We start from the raw sequence: 17,149 nt of genomic DNA, 5'->3' as shown, positions 1-17,149 counted from the left end.
CATTCATAAATGCTTAATAGCTGTTTAAATCAAGTGTTTTATATTGTTATTGACCTGTTGCTCTCTAGAGTTGTTACTTGCAATCAGTAACACCCTCTATTAATGTGTTTATAACCATCTGTAGCACACACTACTTATGTTTATAACATGCTTATAACAACTATCATTTATTAATGCTTTGTCTTGTTTCCAGGTATAAATACTTTATAAAGTGTAAACCATTTTAATACAATTTTATGTTTTTGTTTTGTGTCTTTCACTTCAGCCCTGGGGATTGGGGTGTTGCAGGGAATGGGACCATGGAGAGCCGACAAAAGATGAATACCAACCCAGCTGCTCTCAGGCTTGCCCAGGAAGCAGGATGACTGCAAGAAAAGGAATCCCAGCTAGGCAAGGTAGGGGCAGCATCCCTCCTAGCATGGAGTTAATGTAATTGTGGTCATAGCCTTTTGGTATAAGTTGATTTCCCAGCCAAATTTATTAATGTGCTTTACACCCATAAACCTTCATGACTATGGCTGATGTGTGTACATGAAGGGGGTACAAGACACCTTCACCTGGAGAATGAAAAAATTAACCCTCAGAATATAAAAAATGGCAAGGCCATCACTACTGGCACCATCACAAACAGTGTCAGGTTCTGCCTCGGATAATCAGGTCTAGTGGTTGAAGTGTGTGTTACAGCTAGTTATAGGGTTGGGCCTGAGCCAAGAGTGGTTCTGGAATCGAGGTCTGGGGACAGACTGGCGTCAAAATGGAGCTCAGAATCCATAGCCAAACCAGAATCAGAACTGTAGCCAGAGTCCAAAGCAGGGTGGTCAGAGTCCACAGACAAGCCAAGTTGATACTGAAGCTGGAGTCCAGATACAGGCCAAAGGTTGAATCTGGATAGTCAGCCTGAGAGTTGGGGGTGGGGGGGAGGGAAGATCAGGAGGCAGAGGCAAGGCTAGAGTGGGTCAGTGACGAGGCTGGAGCGAGGCTAGAGCAAGGCAAGGATGATACTGGGACAGGGCTTAGACAAGGAGCAGGAGCCAGAGCAGGAGCAGGCTGGGAGTCGCTGGATTCTGGTGCACCCCGAGGTTTCCTGGTGGGGTAGTGCTGTTGCTCAGACTGATCTGCAGCTCTGCTGGGGTTGTGGACACACGCGTGCCCAGGCTCTGCTCAGGGGTAGGTTGTTGCTGAATGCCTGAGGGCTGACACACGACAGGCTCTATTGACTCACCGCAGCACCTGTTAAGACTCTGGGGGTGGGCGGGCGCAAGCCACTGGACTCAGGCGTCAAAAGACTGACTCACCACAGCAGCAGAGTGAGCAGCCCTGGTTTGGCCGCAAGTTTGCCTCTCACTTGGAGCCAATGGTGTCAGGGGAAGTGGCTGGCCCATGAGCTCAGTAATGGGACATGTGCTCTTTTATCCCCAAGATCACTGTTTCAAATACAGCCCACACATTTAGGTGCTGGTTCAACAAGGCGCCTAACTTTAAATAACCGAGTGTTCCCACTGAAGGCCATGGGACTACTCACATGGTTAGAGTTAGGCACGTCCTTAAGTACCTTGCTGAACCAGGGCCATAGTGACAAAGTTATTGACATCCGACAGCTGCCTGGCAGCCTATCTGAAATGAGCTGATGGTTTCAGTATATTGTCTAATGAAGAGCTATCCGTCCCCACCACAAAAATCCCCCTCAGGCTGGCCCTACTATTTAACAGCCAACTCAGCAGTCTCGGTTGACAGGCTGAGGATGGAATGGGTATGGAGATGGAAGGAACCTCTCACCTCTAAAGGTCTTCCCTCCAATTTAGGGTTAAGGTGCATTGGCAAGGCAGTGTTAGGAAACTTGGACTGCTACCGTTCATGCGGTACCTGCTTTATGGAGAGACAAACAGGAACAGCACTGTGAATCTGGCACCTTTGATTAGCACTAAATTTACCTCAGAAGACAAAGATAAATCACTAAGTGTGGTCATATCAGATTTACAGTTGTGTAACAAAGCACTGTTTGGCTCATTATGTTTGAATTAATAGCTGGATGTTTCAAGGAGAAGTAAAATCAGCTTGCGTTTCCAGCAAAGGACAGCAGATCAGATAAGCACAGTCCTTTACTCGAACCACTGGATGTACCAATTCTGACGGGTGTAATTTTCTATTTTAAACTCAAAAAATGAGCTCCGGCATTCTCGTTCTGAATACATTCCCACAAAACAACACCACCACTTAACTTTCGTCACAGGTAAGCCTCAGCATTAAGAATCTACACTACAGTGTGACATTTCAGCTCTCTTACCCTGACAGGTAAATGTGTAAGAAAGTTGGGAAAGACATTAGAAGTGCCAAAGTTAACAAGTGGCAGGGTATTTTTATATATATATATATATATAAAAGCGTATGTTAGTGAGCACATACTGCAAAATTAAAATGCCATTTTGGAAGCCAAGGTTGAGAGACATGCAGCTTTCTTTTATTACAATGACAGCTGTTAGAGCTTGAGTCAAAGCCCATTGAATTCGACAGGAGTGTTTCCAATTACTTCAATGGTCTTTGGCTTAGCCCCTTAATGGTAAAAGGGTGCTGTTTCCCTGGTCATTATAACAGAGGATTGCACAGCAGAACAGGTTTCACAGTACAACATCCTCTACTCAAAGAGAAAATCTTCCATTAATGGTCTCAGAGCTCGGCAATCCATCAATATTTTTGTCTCATAAATGTGGTCCTCATAAAGCCTTAGCTTTATTCCTAGCAGCGACTGTAGCACAAAGAATATCTTTTGGGGATTACTGAATTAATCTCAATTTAGAGTGTGGTGGTACAGTAATATTATTGTATCACATTATGCAGCATGGGCGCATGCAAGAAAAGCAAAGCCTTTCTGGAGAAACTGAATTCCCGCTCTCCTCAGTTCTTCCCTTAACGCCCATATAGGCATGCGATGGTATGCAGTAAATTTGGCCCCACTGCACAGCTCTGTTCGATGGAGCTCTGCCAACGTAAAGAGGGTCCCAAGCTCGAGTCACTCAGAGGCTCTTCCCTCTCAGGCTTTCCTGCCCTAAGAAGAGCAGTACAAAGCTGTGGAACTATTTCTGCTGTCACAGGGCACTGCACCCCTTTGCAGCTGACAGAAGAATTTGTAGTTCCAAATAAGCCTTTTAGACAGTCATTTGAACTTCAGAGATCTTTCCCTCTGAAATTCTAAAGCTCTAGATAGATGTTTCCTCCAACTCAAAAGCGAACGTTGACTGTCTTGTGACAAACAAATTTTAGAGCAAAAGGCATCACTGCTTCTTGAATGTACTGGAAATGTAGATACTATAGCCTGAAGCAAAAGTTCCTTTATGCTTAGACACTACCGTTCAAGTGGGAATATTTTCGCATTATTGCCATTCAAAAACTGCAGTATTCATCATTCAGTTGAGCCTGGGCAGGATTGTGTTTCCACTGAAGACAATGAGAATTTTGCCAGTAGGAGTGGGCTGTATAGCTATCATAGCTGAATAAAATACGCATTTGGTTATTTGCATGTTTAGACATAAACATGACTCACACGGCAAAGAAAAATTCACATACAGATCAGACACCTTCAGTGCTTCATCTAGGGTAAGCCTCGGTCTCTTTATTCAAAGCTTCTATGTAAAAGACAACACAATAAAGCAAATTTACAGTACATTTGGCAGCGATAGCCACAGTGAAGTAACTTACAGCAGTTATTCCATAACATTTTATTTTATTCATTCGACAAAGAAAAGAAGAAACTATCATAGTCTAGCTTGGCCTGTCTAATTCTGATTAGTACACGTTTGGAAACAATTTCTTGTGAAAAGCTTTAAAGACTATCAGCAGATTCAACTTGGTGGCATTTTAAGGGGTCTGCAAATGCTTGAAATGGCTCCCAACTGCCATGAAATAGGCCTGTGGCACTCTGACCTCATAGGTTAACCCACAGGCAGGCAAATATTTGGCTTCTCTCCTTTCTGGCAGGAATAGAAACATTTCTGTCTGTCTTGCCTTCCTTCTCGTCTCGTTTACGGATGCACAAAGGGAAGTAACTGCACTGTGACCAAGGAGGGGCGGAGAGCTCCTTTGGGGGTCATGCCTGTTCTAACAACAAGAACTAGAGACACCAGCACTGCTATTTCCTGCAATAAGTAACACATTAAAAGGCACTACTGCTGCTGCGTTCCTTAGAATCTGGTGGGAAAGACAAAGACAGCTGCTCTGCTATTGCACGGCTGACATTTATTCAGAGTTAGAAAGACACCAATACACCCGGCAAACAAAGGGTTTAGGAACAAGCACAGGAAGAAACTGACTGAGAAAACAGGTCCCAAACGGTGTGTTCAGTATCGTGGTGGTGGTAATTTAGTGGAGAAACACAACTCTTGTTGAAGTGCTGACGATATATCCTTAGGTATCGTTCAGGTTGGAGCTAAGGCCTTCAAGCTCATGGCTAAATTCAGCTTTCACATACACCCCTGCAAATCCACTGATATCAATGGGGAGGCATGGCTATCAGGAAGAGCTGAATTTTTCCGTTAGTGGCTACCAAAGGCTTTTTTTGGGGGGGGGGGGGGGGAGGGGGAGGGAATCCAGTACATTATATTCCATCACTCCTTTCCACATAAGCAAAGGCAGCTGCCCAAATGACTTCAGCCAATTCTAAGTGTTCAGCTGTGCCTCTAAAGAAAGCCTGTGGTCTGGGGTTGGAAAGAAACGAAGTGGGGTCAAGCAGAGGACATGTCAAGTGTTTCTGTGCACCGTGGCTAATCCAATATCATATGGTACATTTACAGTTTAGTTTGGATCACAGGCTCCACAGCACGAATGTGAACACTGGGCAGGCAGAACCAAGAAAGAGGAAGCTCCCTGCTGGAGTTGTCTTCGTGAAACTTGATGTTCAGGTAAAAATCGCCTGTATAGAGAAAGAGCAGGGCTCCAAAGCACACAGAATTTTTGGTTGGTTTCACCTGAAAAAGAAAGGGTGGAAGTTAGCTGAATAAAACAAATGTGGTAAATAATAATAAATTATAGTAATACTTTGCCATTCTATAACTTTTACATCTAAGGACCCCAAAGTGCTCTAGAAATATTTGTGAACTAAACCTCACAAACCCCCTTCACCTCCACCCTAAGGAAGTAAATGTGCTATCCCCTTTTTACTGATGGTGACACTGATGTAATGAGAATGAAGTTAAATGAGTTTTCCCCAAGCCCTGCAGCACGTCTCTGGCAGAGGTCTGACTAGAACACAGATCGCTTGAATCTACCAGAATGTAGCTGTCTTTGGCAGAAGCCATCAGAGGCTTCCTGAACACCCAGGAAAATCTAACTCTTGACCCTTATTTAGCAACTTGTATATTAAAAGACTGGTTCTTAGAATTTCACACCTATTAAACACCTCGCTAAACACCATTTAACCACTTGGCAATAGCTAAATTCATCCCCATGAAGTAGCATTTACGGTAATATTGTCCAAATAAGCAGCACACTTCACCATCATTGGGCTAAATGAGTTTAGTGGGAGACATCCCAGTAAGACAGCCATCCTAAATTAGCACAACCCAATTAAGTATAGTATATTGAAGTATTATTTCACCATTTATATAGAGCCTTTCATCACACAGCAATTCAAATTATATACACAAACACACACACACAAAAACAGTAACTCAACAAAGCACTTAAATATGCGCTTAACTTTAATTATGTGACTAATCCCATCCCTCCTCGGCAAAGCATTTAAGCCCAGGCTTAAATTTAAGCTCATGAATAGTGACAGTGACTGCAAGCGGGGCCTCTTACATACCTAAAATTAACTACGTGCTTTGCTGAACTGGGCTGGTATTAGTCACATGCTTTGCTCAATTGGAGCCATAAACACTGAACAGATGTCACTGAAACGTCTCCACAAATTTCACCTCTGTTTCAAAAAGTCGAAGGAAACTGAATGGTGAGGTCCAGAAAGAAAGGTTACTTTCCAATGAATGTTGTTCTGCAGCAAGCAGAGTGCTGCCAAGACATGCTGAAGTCAATTTGGGGTGGAAGATTATCAGCATCTTGCAGGATCAGACTTATGCAAAGCCATTCGGTAGGAGTCATGTGACAGGGCATATGATTTAGGGAGGGATCTGCAGAGGCAGTGTTACGGAAAGGATGCAACACCAAGCATGGTGATCCTTACCACTCCCAATACAATACCCAGGAAACAGGGACCTGAACAAATGCTCAAGTAAAAAAAAAATATTTTTCATTGTTGTTTATTACTTTTCTTTTAAAGTGAACTTAGTGTTTGTCATAAATATCAAGAGAAGGGTAAACACCTTTCTGTATACAGTGCTATAAAATCCCTCCTGGCCAGAGGCAAAATCCTTTCACCTGCAAAGGGTTAAGAAGCTAAGGTAACCCCGCTGGCAACTGACCCAAAATGGCCAATGAGGGGACAAGATTCTTTCAAATCTGGAGAAGGGGGGGACAAAGGGTTTGGACTGTCTGTGTGATGCTTTTGCCAGGAACAGATCAGGAATGCAGCCTTACAACTCCTGTAAAGTTAGTAAGTAATCTAGCTAGAAAATGCGTTAGATTTTCTTTTGTTTAATGGCTTGTAAAATAAGCTGTGCTGGAGGGAATGTATATTCCTGTTTTTGTGTCTTTTTGTAACTTAAGGTTTTGCCTAAAGGAATTCTCTATGTTTTGAATCTGATTACCCTGTAAAGTATTTACCATCCTGATTTTACAGAGGTGATTCTTTTACCTTTTCTTTAAATAAAATTCTTCTTCTAAGAACCTGATTGATTTTTCATTGTTTGTAAGATCCAAGGGTTTGGGTCTGTGTTCACCTGTACCAATTGGTGAGGATTATTATCAAGACTTCCCCAGGAAAGAGGGTGTAGGGCTTGGGGGGATATTTTGGGGGAAGATGTCTCCAAGTGGGCTCTTTCCCTGCTCTTTGTTTAAAACGCTTGGTGGTGGCAGCATACTGTTCAAGGCCAAGGCAAAGTTTGTACCTTGGGGAAGTTTTTAACCTAAGCTGGTAAGAATAAGCTTAGGGGATCGTGCATGCAGGTCCCCACATCTGTACGCTAGAGTTCAGAGTGGGGAAGGAACTTTGACAGTGTTTGTGAAAGGTGCAATATAGACAGCACGTGAGAACACAACACTCTGTTTAACCACACATTTGAGCTAACACAGGCAAGCTACAGTGCCAACTTGCCCTTGCTGCCTGCTGTCATCTAGGGGTCAGAGTGTAAATACAGTCTCCAGTCCTATTCAGTCCATGGCACCTTGCTATTAAGGGCAACATTTGTACTGGTGGGTTTTGTGAAGTAGATATTTGATGGCTATGAACTTATTAATAGTATTTATTTGTACTACTGTCATATTTAGACGCCCCAGTCAGGAACTCAGCCTCCATTGTGGTATGCACTGTGCAGATAGATGAAAGATGGGCTCTGCCCCAAAGAGTATACATTTGAAGTAAAACTGCACTGATGCTCCTCACTTGTTTCACACAGGACTCCAAGGAGCTGTCAAAGAGTTGTTGATCGTTATTCCTTGGCTGATTCAAAATAACTATCAACCACAATGAAATGTTTTTTCCCCATTACCAATCCCCTAGTCCAGGGGTAGTCAATTAATTTTTTGTCAAGGTCCAAATTCTTGGTCAAGGTATAGTCACAGTCCAGGCTCCAGAGAAAATAATAATAAATAATAATAATGATAATAAGAAGTAAATAAAAAGATTCTGGAGTCCAGTCAAAAGTGTCTGGTGGTCTGAATTTGCCCTCAGTCTGCTTATTGACTACCTCCGCCCTAAACCATGTACTAAAAACACATTCAAACATACACACTCTGAAAACAATACTGGTAATCACAGAGAACACAAGGAAACATGAATTGCTGATAGTTACAGAAATTTCCAGGGCAGTTAGATTTTTTTTTGCTTTTAATTTGGCAAGTATCAGCTTGGTCTGAGCAACTAATCAGATAAAACATTGGTAAGAGCTGGAGGAGTATTACTAAAGTGGTTAGGTTTAAGGTGGCCAAGATACATCCAAAAGAAATCTCAATCAATGCAAAAGTATTTTAATCAATTAGGCTGTTATCTCACTTCTCAAATTCCTACATCTGGTAATATGTATCACAATCTTGCTGATTACTAATAAACTCATCTTTCTTTTGTGTTTTAAAGGGACAGTGTCAAGTAGTTTTAACCCAGACTAAAAGTTAAGTGTCAAAAAGAAATATTTTGCATAACTTAAAATCCATAGCAATGTTTTAATGATTAAAAAACCCAATAAAACAGTTTGTTTTTTAATATAGATAAATCTCTGCATTGTTCGAAACTGAAGGACCCAAACACAACTTCATTACAGAGAATGAAAAAGTGAACATGGACTTTCAACTCCAAGGGAAACTGACCATTCTCCATTCTTTATGGAGTGAAATGAAAAATCACAAGTTTTGTCTTTTAAAGTAATAATTCAAACACTTTTTGTGTGCTGCATAACAAAGAGTATGCGATGAAATGTGTGCGTTTGTCTGTGTGTCTGTCTAACCCCACTCTGCTCCAGATATGTCCAGAAACAAATTCAAGTGTAGTCTGAAAACTAAAAAGATTTTCCAGGAGTGAACTTTTAGGAGTCTGGCTTGGTAAGAAGTTAAGGTAGAGGATAGCAGTTTGGTCCAGAAAGGTAAACTCAGTTCAGCATTGATGACCAACCCATTTCTGTGTCAATGTAATAATGGGCAACACTCTGCTAGTAAAAACTGGCTGCTTTACACCAGTTGAGAATCTAGTCTGATGTATCAGTCAGTTTATAAAAAGATAATACAGATTCACTGAACTCTTTCAATCTCTGACCTAAGGTCTTATTGAAGTTTGGCTTGGACCTTGATCATAATTCTGGGTAGCACTCATTTCTTCCCACAGTATCCATACCCAAAATACAAAAACGAGGTACCGGTTTCTGAAATTTACTTTTTGCCATTGATTAATGAGTCAATATGGGAGGATGAGAGAAACTCTGATAACATCAGATATACTGTCTGAGGAAATTTCCTTCTGTGATCAGTATTCGGAGCCCTGAGGAAGTATGACAATATGTTATCTTTGGGATTTACTGTAGGAAAAGCCCTGATACCAATACCACACAATAGAATACTTTTTGTCTCAGAAAGTTCACATTTTTCCCCTTGGCCTTTTTTGAGTTAGAATTTGGACAAATTAACAAAAAAACAACCCCCCATTACCTTAATAAGGGATTGTACAATAGTGTTTACAATACAACAGCAGGGGGAATGCTGAAATTGCACCTCAGGTATTCACGGGGGAGATAACCCCTTGGCTTCTCTCCTCATGGGAGACCCAATCACAAGGCAGAATATATTACACAGACTTCTGCCTTCTCCCTTGCTAACCTCATGTGCAAGACTCTTCCACAACTGGGTACCTAAGTACTGGAATTCTGATTCAAAATCAACATTGTCAGAATGATAGCCCCAGGTCAAGAAATCCCTCTCTTGATGATTTCTGTTGGCACATTTAAACTGAAATTATTCAGCAAACAATACCGTTAGCATCCATTAAAATTCAGGCTGATGATAAATTCTGTACACGCTAGCTTTAAAAAAACCTATTTTCTGCATATGTTGTATAGTTGAAAACATATGCACATTGAGTCTCCAGTGGTTAACCTTTAATTTCGCTCCAGCTCAGATTCACTTAAATATTCAGTTTTGACAGTCATATTTTACTGGATAACTTAAGACCTGACCTAAGTAAAGACCTGACCATATACTCACTCTCTCTTCATGTTTATTTAATATGCTACCAGAATCAGAGCATTCCTGACAACATCTTTCAGTATTTGTCCTCTATTTTTCACTCCTCTTTGATTTTTTGTATCTTCAAATAATCTTCAGTGTTTTGCCTCAGGAACAAAAATCTCTCTGACTTGAAATCTCTAGAAGTGAACTTGAGAGAAAGATCACCTCTTCTTAGTAGGGACACTCAACATTTTTTGCCTGGTTTTAACACTGATTTTTTTAAAAACTGAAAAATCAAAATGATGAGATCAGCCTTTATAAATGTGTTAAGTGACAACTGAATGCACATGCTCATCTTATTGGACTTTAATGTTTATCTCATTTTCTCTATTTCAGGCTGTAGCGTTTCCTCATAGCCTGACTAAAAGTTGTTTGCAGTTTCTTTGTTCAGCCTGGAGGATATTGCCATTACCTTGCAGAAAAAGTTCTTTAAACTCTAAATGCTGGTGGGGTTGAATGGCTCAGGGGACTGGCAATATTGTATCAAACCTTTTATCAATGGTACTAACTCAGATTTTGCCAGCTTGGTAGTGACCAAAAGCTATTAACACTCGAGTGGCCTGTGTCAGAGGAATTAGTGATCCCCTAGACCATTACATGGAAATGATTTTCTACATCACAGAACCCAACACCATCTATTGGCACCAGCTGGGACACCATCAGTACTTTTGGAAAATCAGGCCTCTTTAAAGTGTGCACCCAAATACTGAAGTTCCCAAAATCACAAGCTACTTATGAAACTCACAGCCCTTGTTGGCAATATCAGTGAAAGATCAAGGATTCAATAGGCACGAAGCTGAATTCCCCTTTGGGGTGGACCCCTTTAGGTCATGGTTAAGAAACTCTGTTAGGCCAGTATGGAGAAGTTTGCATGGCTGCCGCCTATTCTATACCTTTTGAATGAATAAATAAAAGAGTTCAGTCTCCAGGGCTGTCAATCCCTCATCTCCAGTAGAATTCACTAATATAAAGCTGCATACGTTGGCATCCTGTTTTGGAGTACCAATTTTAATGCATGTGTCATGCAGATGAGTGGACTATGAAAAAGAAGGACTCACTGAATCAATATAAAAGGTGTTGGATCCAACAAAGGTGATGGCATCATGGAGCTCGTAGTTGTGCACTCCATTTTGGTAATCCTGGTATGGGATCACCGTTAGAGCAAACGGGCCCACACTGTGTTTGCTCCAGTTGGTCAGCTTCACCTCCAATGCGATGGGGTCCCCGACTTTGCAGTCTACTACAATATCACAGTCACAGACCTTTCCATCCACCAAGACATCTGCAATACAAGAAATGAATTTCACATTTTTAGGACTTTTGCTGTAGGAACAGCACTAAAATTGGTCTCCATGAGAATCCTGAAAGATGCACAGCAACAATACACAGCAGTTTAGGCTATGGAATAAAGACATACACTGTGTAGCTACCTCAGAAGGCATTCTAGCAGGTATAATGTAATTATGAAAATTAAAATTTAGCGAGGATCCTAGGGTTTACATCTTGTCTCTTGCAAAAAATGCCATGGAGTCTTTAATGACAATGAAGGAGACATCCAGTAAGAAACCCATGAATTACTTCCATTGACCAGTTGAACATTGTGACCTATTACCTGTCAGCGGCTAATTGTCCACCTCTATAAGAGGTAAAAACATTTGTTACATTTTTCCATACACAAAGAACAACAGATACTTTCCGGGTGAATAGCTGCCAACCCCATTCTACTGGCTGGTGTGCTAAAGCTACAGACTTATACTCACCCTGCCTCCTCCGGGGATGTTAGCACAGCCAGTGGTGCTATTTGGAGCCATCCTTGAGCTTGGAGAGACTAGCCCTATGCAGAGGTGGAGGAGGCGGCAGCTCCTTGCACCCTCATGCAGTGCAAACCATAATCTGGCCCTATGTGAGCTGAATTCCACCTGCTCTTTATGCATAAGTATTGAGCAAAAAGAACCAGGTAGTCAGCTAGGGGAGTGGGCAGGGGTGCTATACACAATTCTTAAATACAAACTGTAACTGGTGATAGATCCTGTTCTGGATGCCCACATGTCCATGTGTCATAGCCAGAAATAAATCTCCCTGTTAATAAGGTGACCTTTTAAAGCAGGGCAGTCTCTGTTGGGGTTTGCAATGTGATATATCTCTATCACATACAGTACACTAATATCCAGCAATAAGAAAAAATGGGATTTCAAAATGTTACAGGGGTAATAAAGCTTGTCTACTTATTGCACTTTATTTCATTCTGAGATTCTTATTTTTTACTTTACAGTTTTCATTTATTTCTTTTTTCTCACAGAGACAGCAGTAAATATAATGCCTCTAAACTGATTCTGCTGGGCCAAACTGCAATCAAAGTAAGTGTGCCCAGTAACACTGCCTATTTGGTTGTACAGCAGTGAAATGATTCATTGCCTATACAATATGAAATTGCTACTATAATTCCCCACTCTGAAAGGGTTTCCAGTTGTGCATTATCAGTGTACTTCACAGACTAAATTTATCTCTGATGCACTGTAGATACTATAGTATTTCTATTTCACAACAGGCTCTTGTTCAGAGACAGGGAAAAGCTTTGAGCACATGTGAGAGAGACCATTCGGAGTGGATACATACATTCAGGATATCTCACATTCATGGGGCTGTTCAGTTCCATTACTCCAACCTCCTCCCATATTACTGCCATTGTGGGATTTGCATTGTTACTTTTCTCCAAAGAAGGTTTGAGTTGTATTAATCAGAACGTGCCCTATTTTCTTACAGATATTATTTCCTATTCTCCAGGAACGTTCAGACATGCTCGGCTCGGAGAGAGAATATTTCTCACAGGAGCGAGTTTTTGATTTTTTGCATTGTTGGCTCAGAACCAGAATATGATCTAGGCTTCTGTAATGCCCATTGAGCCTGGCAAACTGAACAAACATTGATGCACCGACGAAGAAAACAGCTAGCAAGAACGAAGACACAAGTTCAGAAATTAACATTTTCTGACAGATCCATTCAGCAAACGACAGGCTGATCAGTCAAAGGCGGTGATCTCTAAACTTCCCTTCAGCCACAGCTGCCACGTCACAGCACAAGGAGCAGATACACGACACAAGAGGTACAACCGTCAGAGCAGACATGACGCGGACACCAATTCCCAAACTGCTGGTGTTATATATGTCATTTTTTAGAAACATTCCAGTGGTACGGTTGAAAATGAGGCCTATTTAAGCAAAACATTTCCATTTCAAATAGGATGTACAGTTTATGGGATTAGAAGGAACACACTTCACAATCAACCTGAGCATTTTGGGGAGGGCTTGAGAGAAACTATTTTTGTACCACCGCACTCAAATGTAATGGTTTTTGCACAGCACGATCACACTACTTTCTACAGTAGTGGTTCTCAAACCTATCTGATCCCCCCCGGTGTTTTGTCTGTAGTAGTTTATGCCACCAATGGCTGCCCAGAAGTAAGGGTGGCGTGGTATGGCATTGTCACCCTTACTTCTCTGCTGCTGCTGGTGGTGCTGCCTTCAGAGCTTGGCACCCGGCCAGCAGCCACCACGCTCCCCCTGCCCAGCTCTGAAGGCAGTGCCATTCCATGCCACGTTTACTTCTATGCTGCAGTTGGCAGTGGTGCTGTCTTCAGAGCCGGGTGTCTGGCCTGCAGCTGCTGCTCTCCGGATGCCCAGCTCTGAATGCACGCAGTAAGTTTTTTCCCCTCTAAAGCTTCTCACACACCCACAGAATATATTCCACACACACCCCCTCCAGTTTGAGACCCCCAGTTCTATAGGACTGTCTAAGGACTTCAGGGTAGGCTAGCAAGACGGTCGTTGGGGATATATTCCAAGCTTAACTGACTGATTTCTCACACAAAAATGTGTGTGTATATATATATAAACTTAAGGTTCTCCAGCCACCTGCTGCAGAAGTGGAGACCAACTGCTCTATTTGTTTTCATGGCTCTCTCGGAGGAAGTGCTTTCATTCTTAAAAAATTACCCTTTACTTTGGTTGCTTCGTACCATGGGGCCTTGCAGCCGTGAGCTTTCCTGGCCCCAAAGACTGCCTCTGACTCACATGAACCTTCAGAAATATTCAACGAGCTAAGTGCATAAGTCTTTATTTTAAAGCTACTCATCTATTTGCCATTAGGTTTTCAACTCCATGGTCTACTTCAGGAATTATGGATGAAACTTTTGCTCGCTGTCCCCATCGTGTAATAACGGTTCAGACTATTGCTCCACAACATCTTTAAATGAAAATATTAAATCCACAAGAAGGTGAGGAAATTATACCCACCTCCAACAAATCAGTTTTCTTTGATATTCCTGAAAATCAGTTCACTAAACATTGATTTAGAAAGAGACACAAAGAAGAGAGGAGTGTTGTGTGTCTGCCTGTCGGTAGATGGACTAATTATTTCCTGTCCTCACAGCAGTAGGCTGTACATTTGTAGTTATAAAGCCAACTATCTCAATAACATGACAAATGACAAAACACGTGCATCTGTGCTGTAGAATACTACAGTAAGCAGTGTTTAGAAACAATTATGTTTCATCAGAGAAAGCCTCTTGATCTGACATGCAGTTTCACGCCCTTCCTGACTCAGAAAGCGCCTACTATACCATATGGATCCGCTTACATATTTTAATCCATGGACAGAGGAAAAGCCATGTGTATAGGGTCCATTTTCTGTGGATTCAGCTTACTAACACAGATGGCATATAAAAGCTGCGATTGCTCACACCACTGCTTTGCAAGTGAATCATTACTGGCTTCAATACATGCTTGCTCTGAGTCATATGAAACAGCAGACAGTGGCAGTATCTAAATCGTGCTTGTCATAAATATAAAGGGAAGGGTAAACACCTTTAAAATCCCTCTTGGCCAGAGGAAAAACCCTTTAACCTGTAAAGGGTTAAGAAACTAGGATAACCTTGCTGGCACCTGACCAAAATGACCAATGAGGACACAAGATACTTTCAAAAGCTGGAGGGGGGAGAAACAAAGTCTCTGTCTGTGTGTGTGATGCATTTGCCGGGAACAGAAAGGAATGGAGTCTTAGAACTTAGTAAGTAATCTAGCTAGATGTGCATTAGATTCTGTTCGTTTAAATGGCTGAGAAAATAAGCTGTGCTCAATGGAATGGATATTCCTGTTTTTGTGTCTTTTTGTAAGTTAAGGTTTTGCCTAGAGGGATTCTCTATGTTTTGAATCTAATTACCCTGTAAAGTATTTACCATCCTGATTTTACAGAGGTGATTCTTTTACTTTTTCTTTGGCTGCTTGTGCATCCATCTCCATCTGTCTGAGTTCTACCCGTCTTTCATGTTCCTTTTGTCTTTCCTCAGCCTCAAATCTGGCTAATTCCAGCTTCTGTAGAACAGTGCAGTCTGTCATCCTAACCTCTCTGTTTTTAACTAACTTTACACCCGAGAGTTAGAAAGAAAACAAACAAAAAAAAACCTGGCTTGTAAAATTTTGCTGTGCTGTCCAGATACCTATGTTCTCTGAGAGTGATTGTCAGCCTACAGAAAAATCCTTAAAAAAAAACCTAACACCTTTGTCTCCAGGTAAATAGGCAGAAAACCCCTCTAGTTGCTATTAGGAAAAAAAAACTTCTTCAGGTCTGTGAAGACTTATGAATTTCCCTGCAGGAGGTTAACGACCCTGCCTTTAGGTATAGAAAACTCCAGCTCACAAAAGACTATTTCCTTTCGTCTCTGCTCTGGCCCCAAAGCAGAGAAAAAAACAAACTCTAACTGCTTTCAGCCGAAAACCTGCTTTTCAGCAGCCCAAAGGAAAAAAAACCTTCCTTTTTAAGATCTGTGCTTCTTGTTCAAAAAATCAAAATCCTTAAAAAAACCCCCAAAACTAACACCTTTGTCTCCAGGCAAATAGACAGAAACCCCCCCAGTTGCTCTTTGGTAAAAAACAACTTCAGGTCTCTTGAAGACTTGTGAATTTCCCTGCAGGAGGTTAACTACCCTGCCTTTAGGTAGAGAAAACTCCAGCTCACAAAAGACAATCCCCTTTTGTCTCTGCTCTGGCCCCCAAGCAGAGAAAAAAAAAACTCTGCTTTCAGCTTAAAACCTGCTTTCCAGCAGCTCAAAGGAAAAGAAAAATATTTCCTTTTAAAATCTGTGCTTCTGGTTCAAAAAATCTCAAATTAATCTCAAATGATTTCAAGTTAATCCCACCGCTCTGCCACCATGTCAAGGTTCCTTCCCCACTCTGAACTCTAGGGTACAGATGTGGGGACCTGCATGAAGACCTCCTAAGCTTATTTTTACCAGCTTAGGTTAAAACTTCCCCAAGGTACAAACTATTTTACTTTTGTCCCTGGACCTTATTGCTGCCACCACCAAGTGTCTAACAGATATATAACCGGGAAAGAGCCCGCTTGGAAACATCTTTCCCCCCAAAATCCTCCCCAAACCCTACACCCCCTTTCCTGGGGAAGGTTTGATAAAAATCCTCACCAATTTGCATAGGTGAACACAGACCCAAACCCTTGGATCTTAAGAACAATGAAAAAGCAATCAGGTTCTTAAAAGAAGAATTTTAATTGAAGAAAAAGTAAAAGAATCACCTCTGTAAAATCAGGATGGTAAATACCTTACAGGGTAATTAGATTCAAAACATTGGGAATCCCTCTAGGCAAAACCTTAACTTACAAAAAGACATAAAACCAGGAATATCCATTCCATTCAGCACAGCTTATTTTCTCAGCCATTTAAACAAACAGAAACTAATACATATCTACCTAGATTACTTACTAAGTTCTAAGACTCCATTCCTTTCTGTTCCCGGCAAAAGCATCACACAGACAGAGAGAGCCTTTGTTTCTCCCCCCGCTCCAGCTTTGAAAGTATCTTGTGTCCTCATTGGTCATTTTGGTCAGGTGCCAGGGAGGTTATCCTAGCTTCTTAACCCTTTACAGGTTAAAGGGTTTTTCCTCTGGCCAAGAGGGATTTTAAAGGTGTTTACCCTTCCCTTTATATTTATGACAGTGCTAGAATTCAGATAAAAGATAATCAGTGTTTCAGAAAATTAGAAGACGAGTCTAATGCAAGCATTGATACAAAATATAATAGGTGCAGGGGAAAGTCAAGCTGTCAGGGAAGAAACATGAAGGTTTGGATGTCTGCTACTGGAGGAGAGTTTCATGCTTTATTCCTAGATATTAAAATAAAGCAATGGAATAAGTCCTTGTTCTTTTCTCTCTTTACTTTTCATGTACCCCTTATATTTCATTTACTTGCACCTCCCTGGTGCAGAAAATATCTTCATGTGCTTTACCGCAATACATTGCAATGCTAGAAATTAAAGAAGGGAAA

The 17,149-nt window shown here is 41.4% G+C and overlaps 1 protein-coding gene and 1 long non-coding RNA gene across 4 annotated transcripts in view; one reads left to right on the top strand and one right to left on the bottom strand.

The window, feature by feature from the left end:
- The first annotated feature begins 268 nt into the window (after positions 1-268).
- On the top strand, positions 269-14,756 carry LOC119565543. The gene is made up of 3 exons (XR_005224231.2): positions 269-395; positions 12,116-12,173; positions 12,580-14,756. It is a non-coding gene; the product is annotated as an uncharacterized LOC119565543 (long non-coding RNA).
- The window catches only part of TRAPPC9 (trafficking protein particle complex subunit 9), an 806,968-nt gene continuing 793,406 nt past the window's right edge, over positions 3,588-17,149 (bottom strand). For all 3 annotated transcript variants that reach the window (XM_037891970.2, XM_043539044.1, XM_037891969.2), the window contains 2 exons: positions 10,875-11,098; positions 3,588-4,958 (listed from right to left, as the gene is read on the bottom strand). In XM_037891970.2, the coding sequence (XP_037747898.1) occupies positions 4,779-4,958; positions 10,875-11,098 (404 nt within the window). In that variant the 3' untranslated portion in view covers positions 3,588-4,778. The remainder of the gene's footprint in view (positions 4,959-10,874; positions 11,099-17,149) is intronic.

The sequence above is a fragment of the Chelonia mydas genome, chromosome 2 (genome assembly GCF_015237465.2).
Source record: "Chelonia mydas isolate rCheMyd1 chromosome 2, rCheMyd1.pri.v2, whole genome shotgun sequence".
Classification (NCBI taxonomy): domain Eukaryota; kingdom Metazoa; phylum Chordata; order Testudines; family Cheloniidae; genus Chelonia; species Chelonia mydas.
Note: the sequence above shows the minus strand (reverse complement) of the source record. Positions and strands in the feature narration are given on the sequence as shown.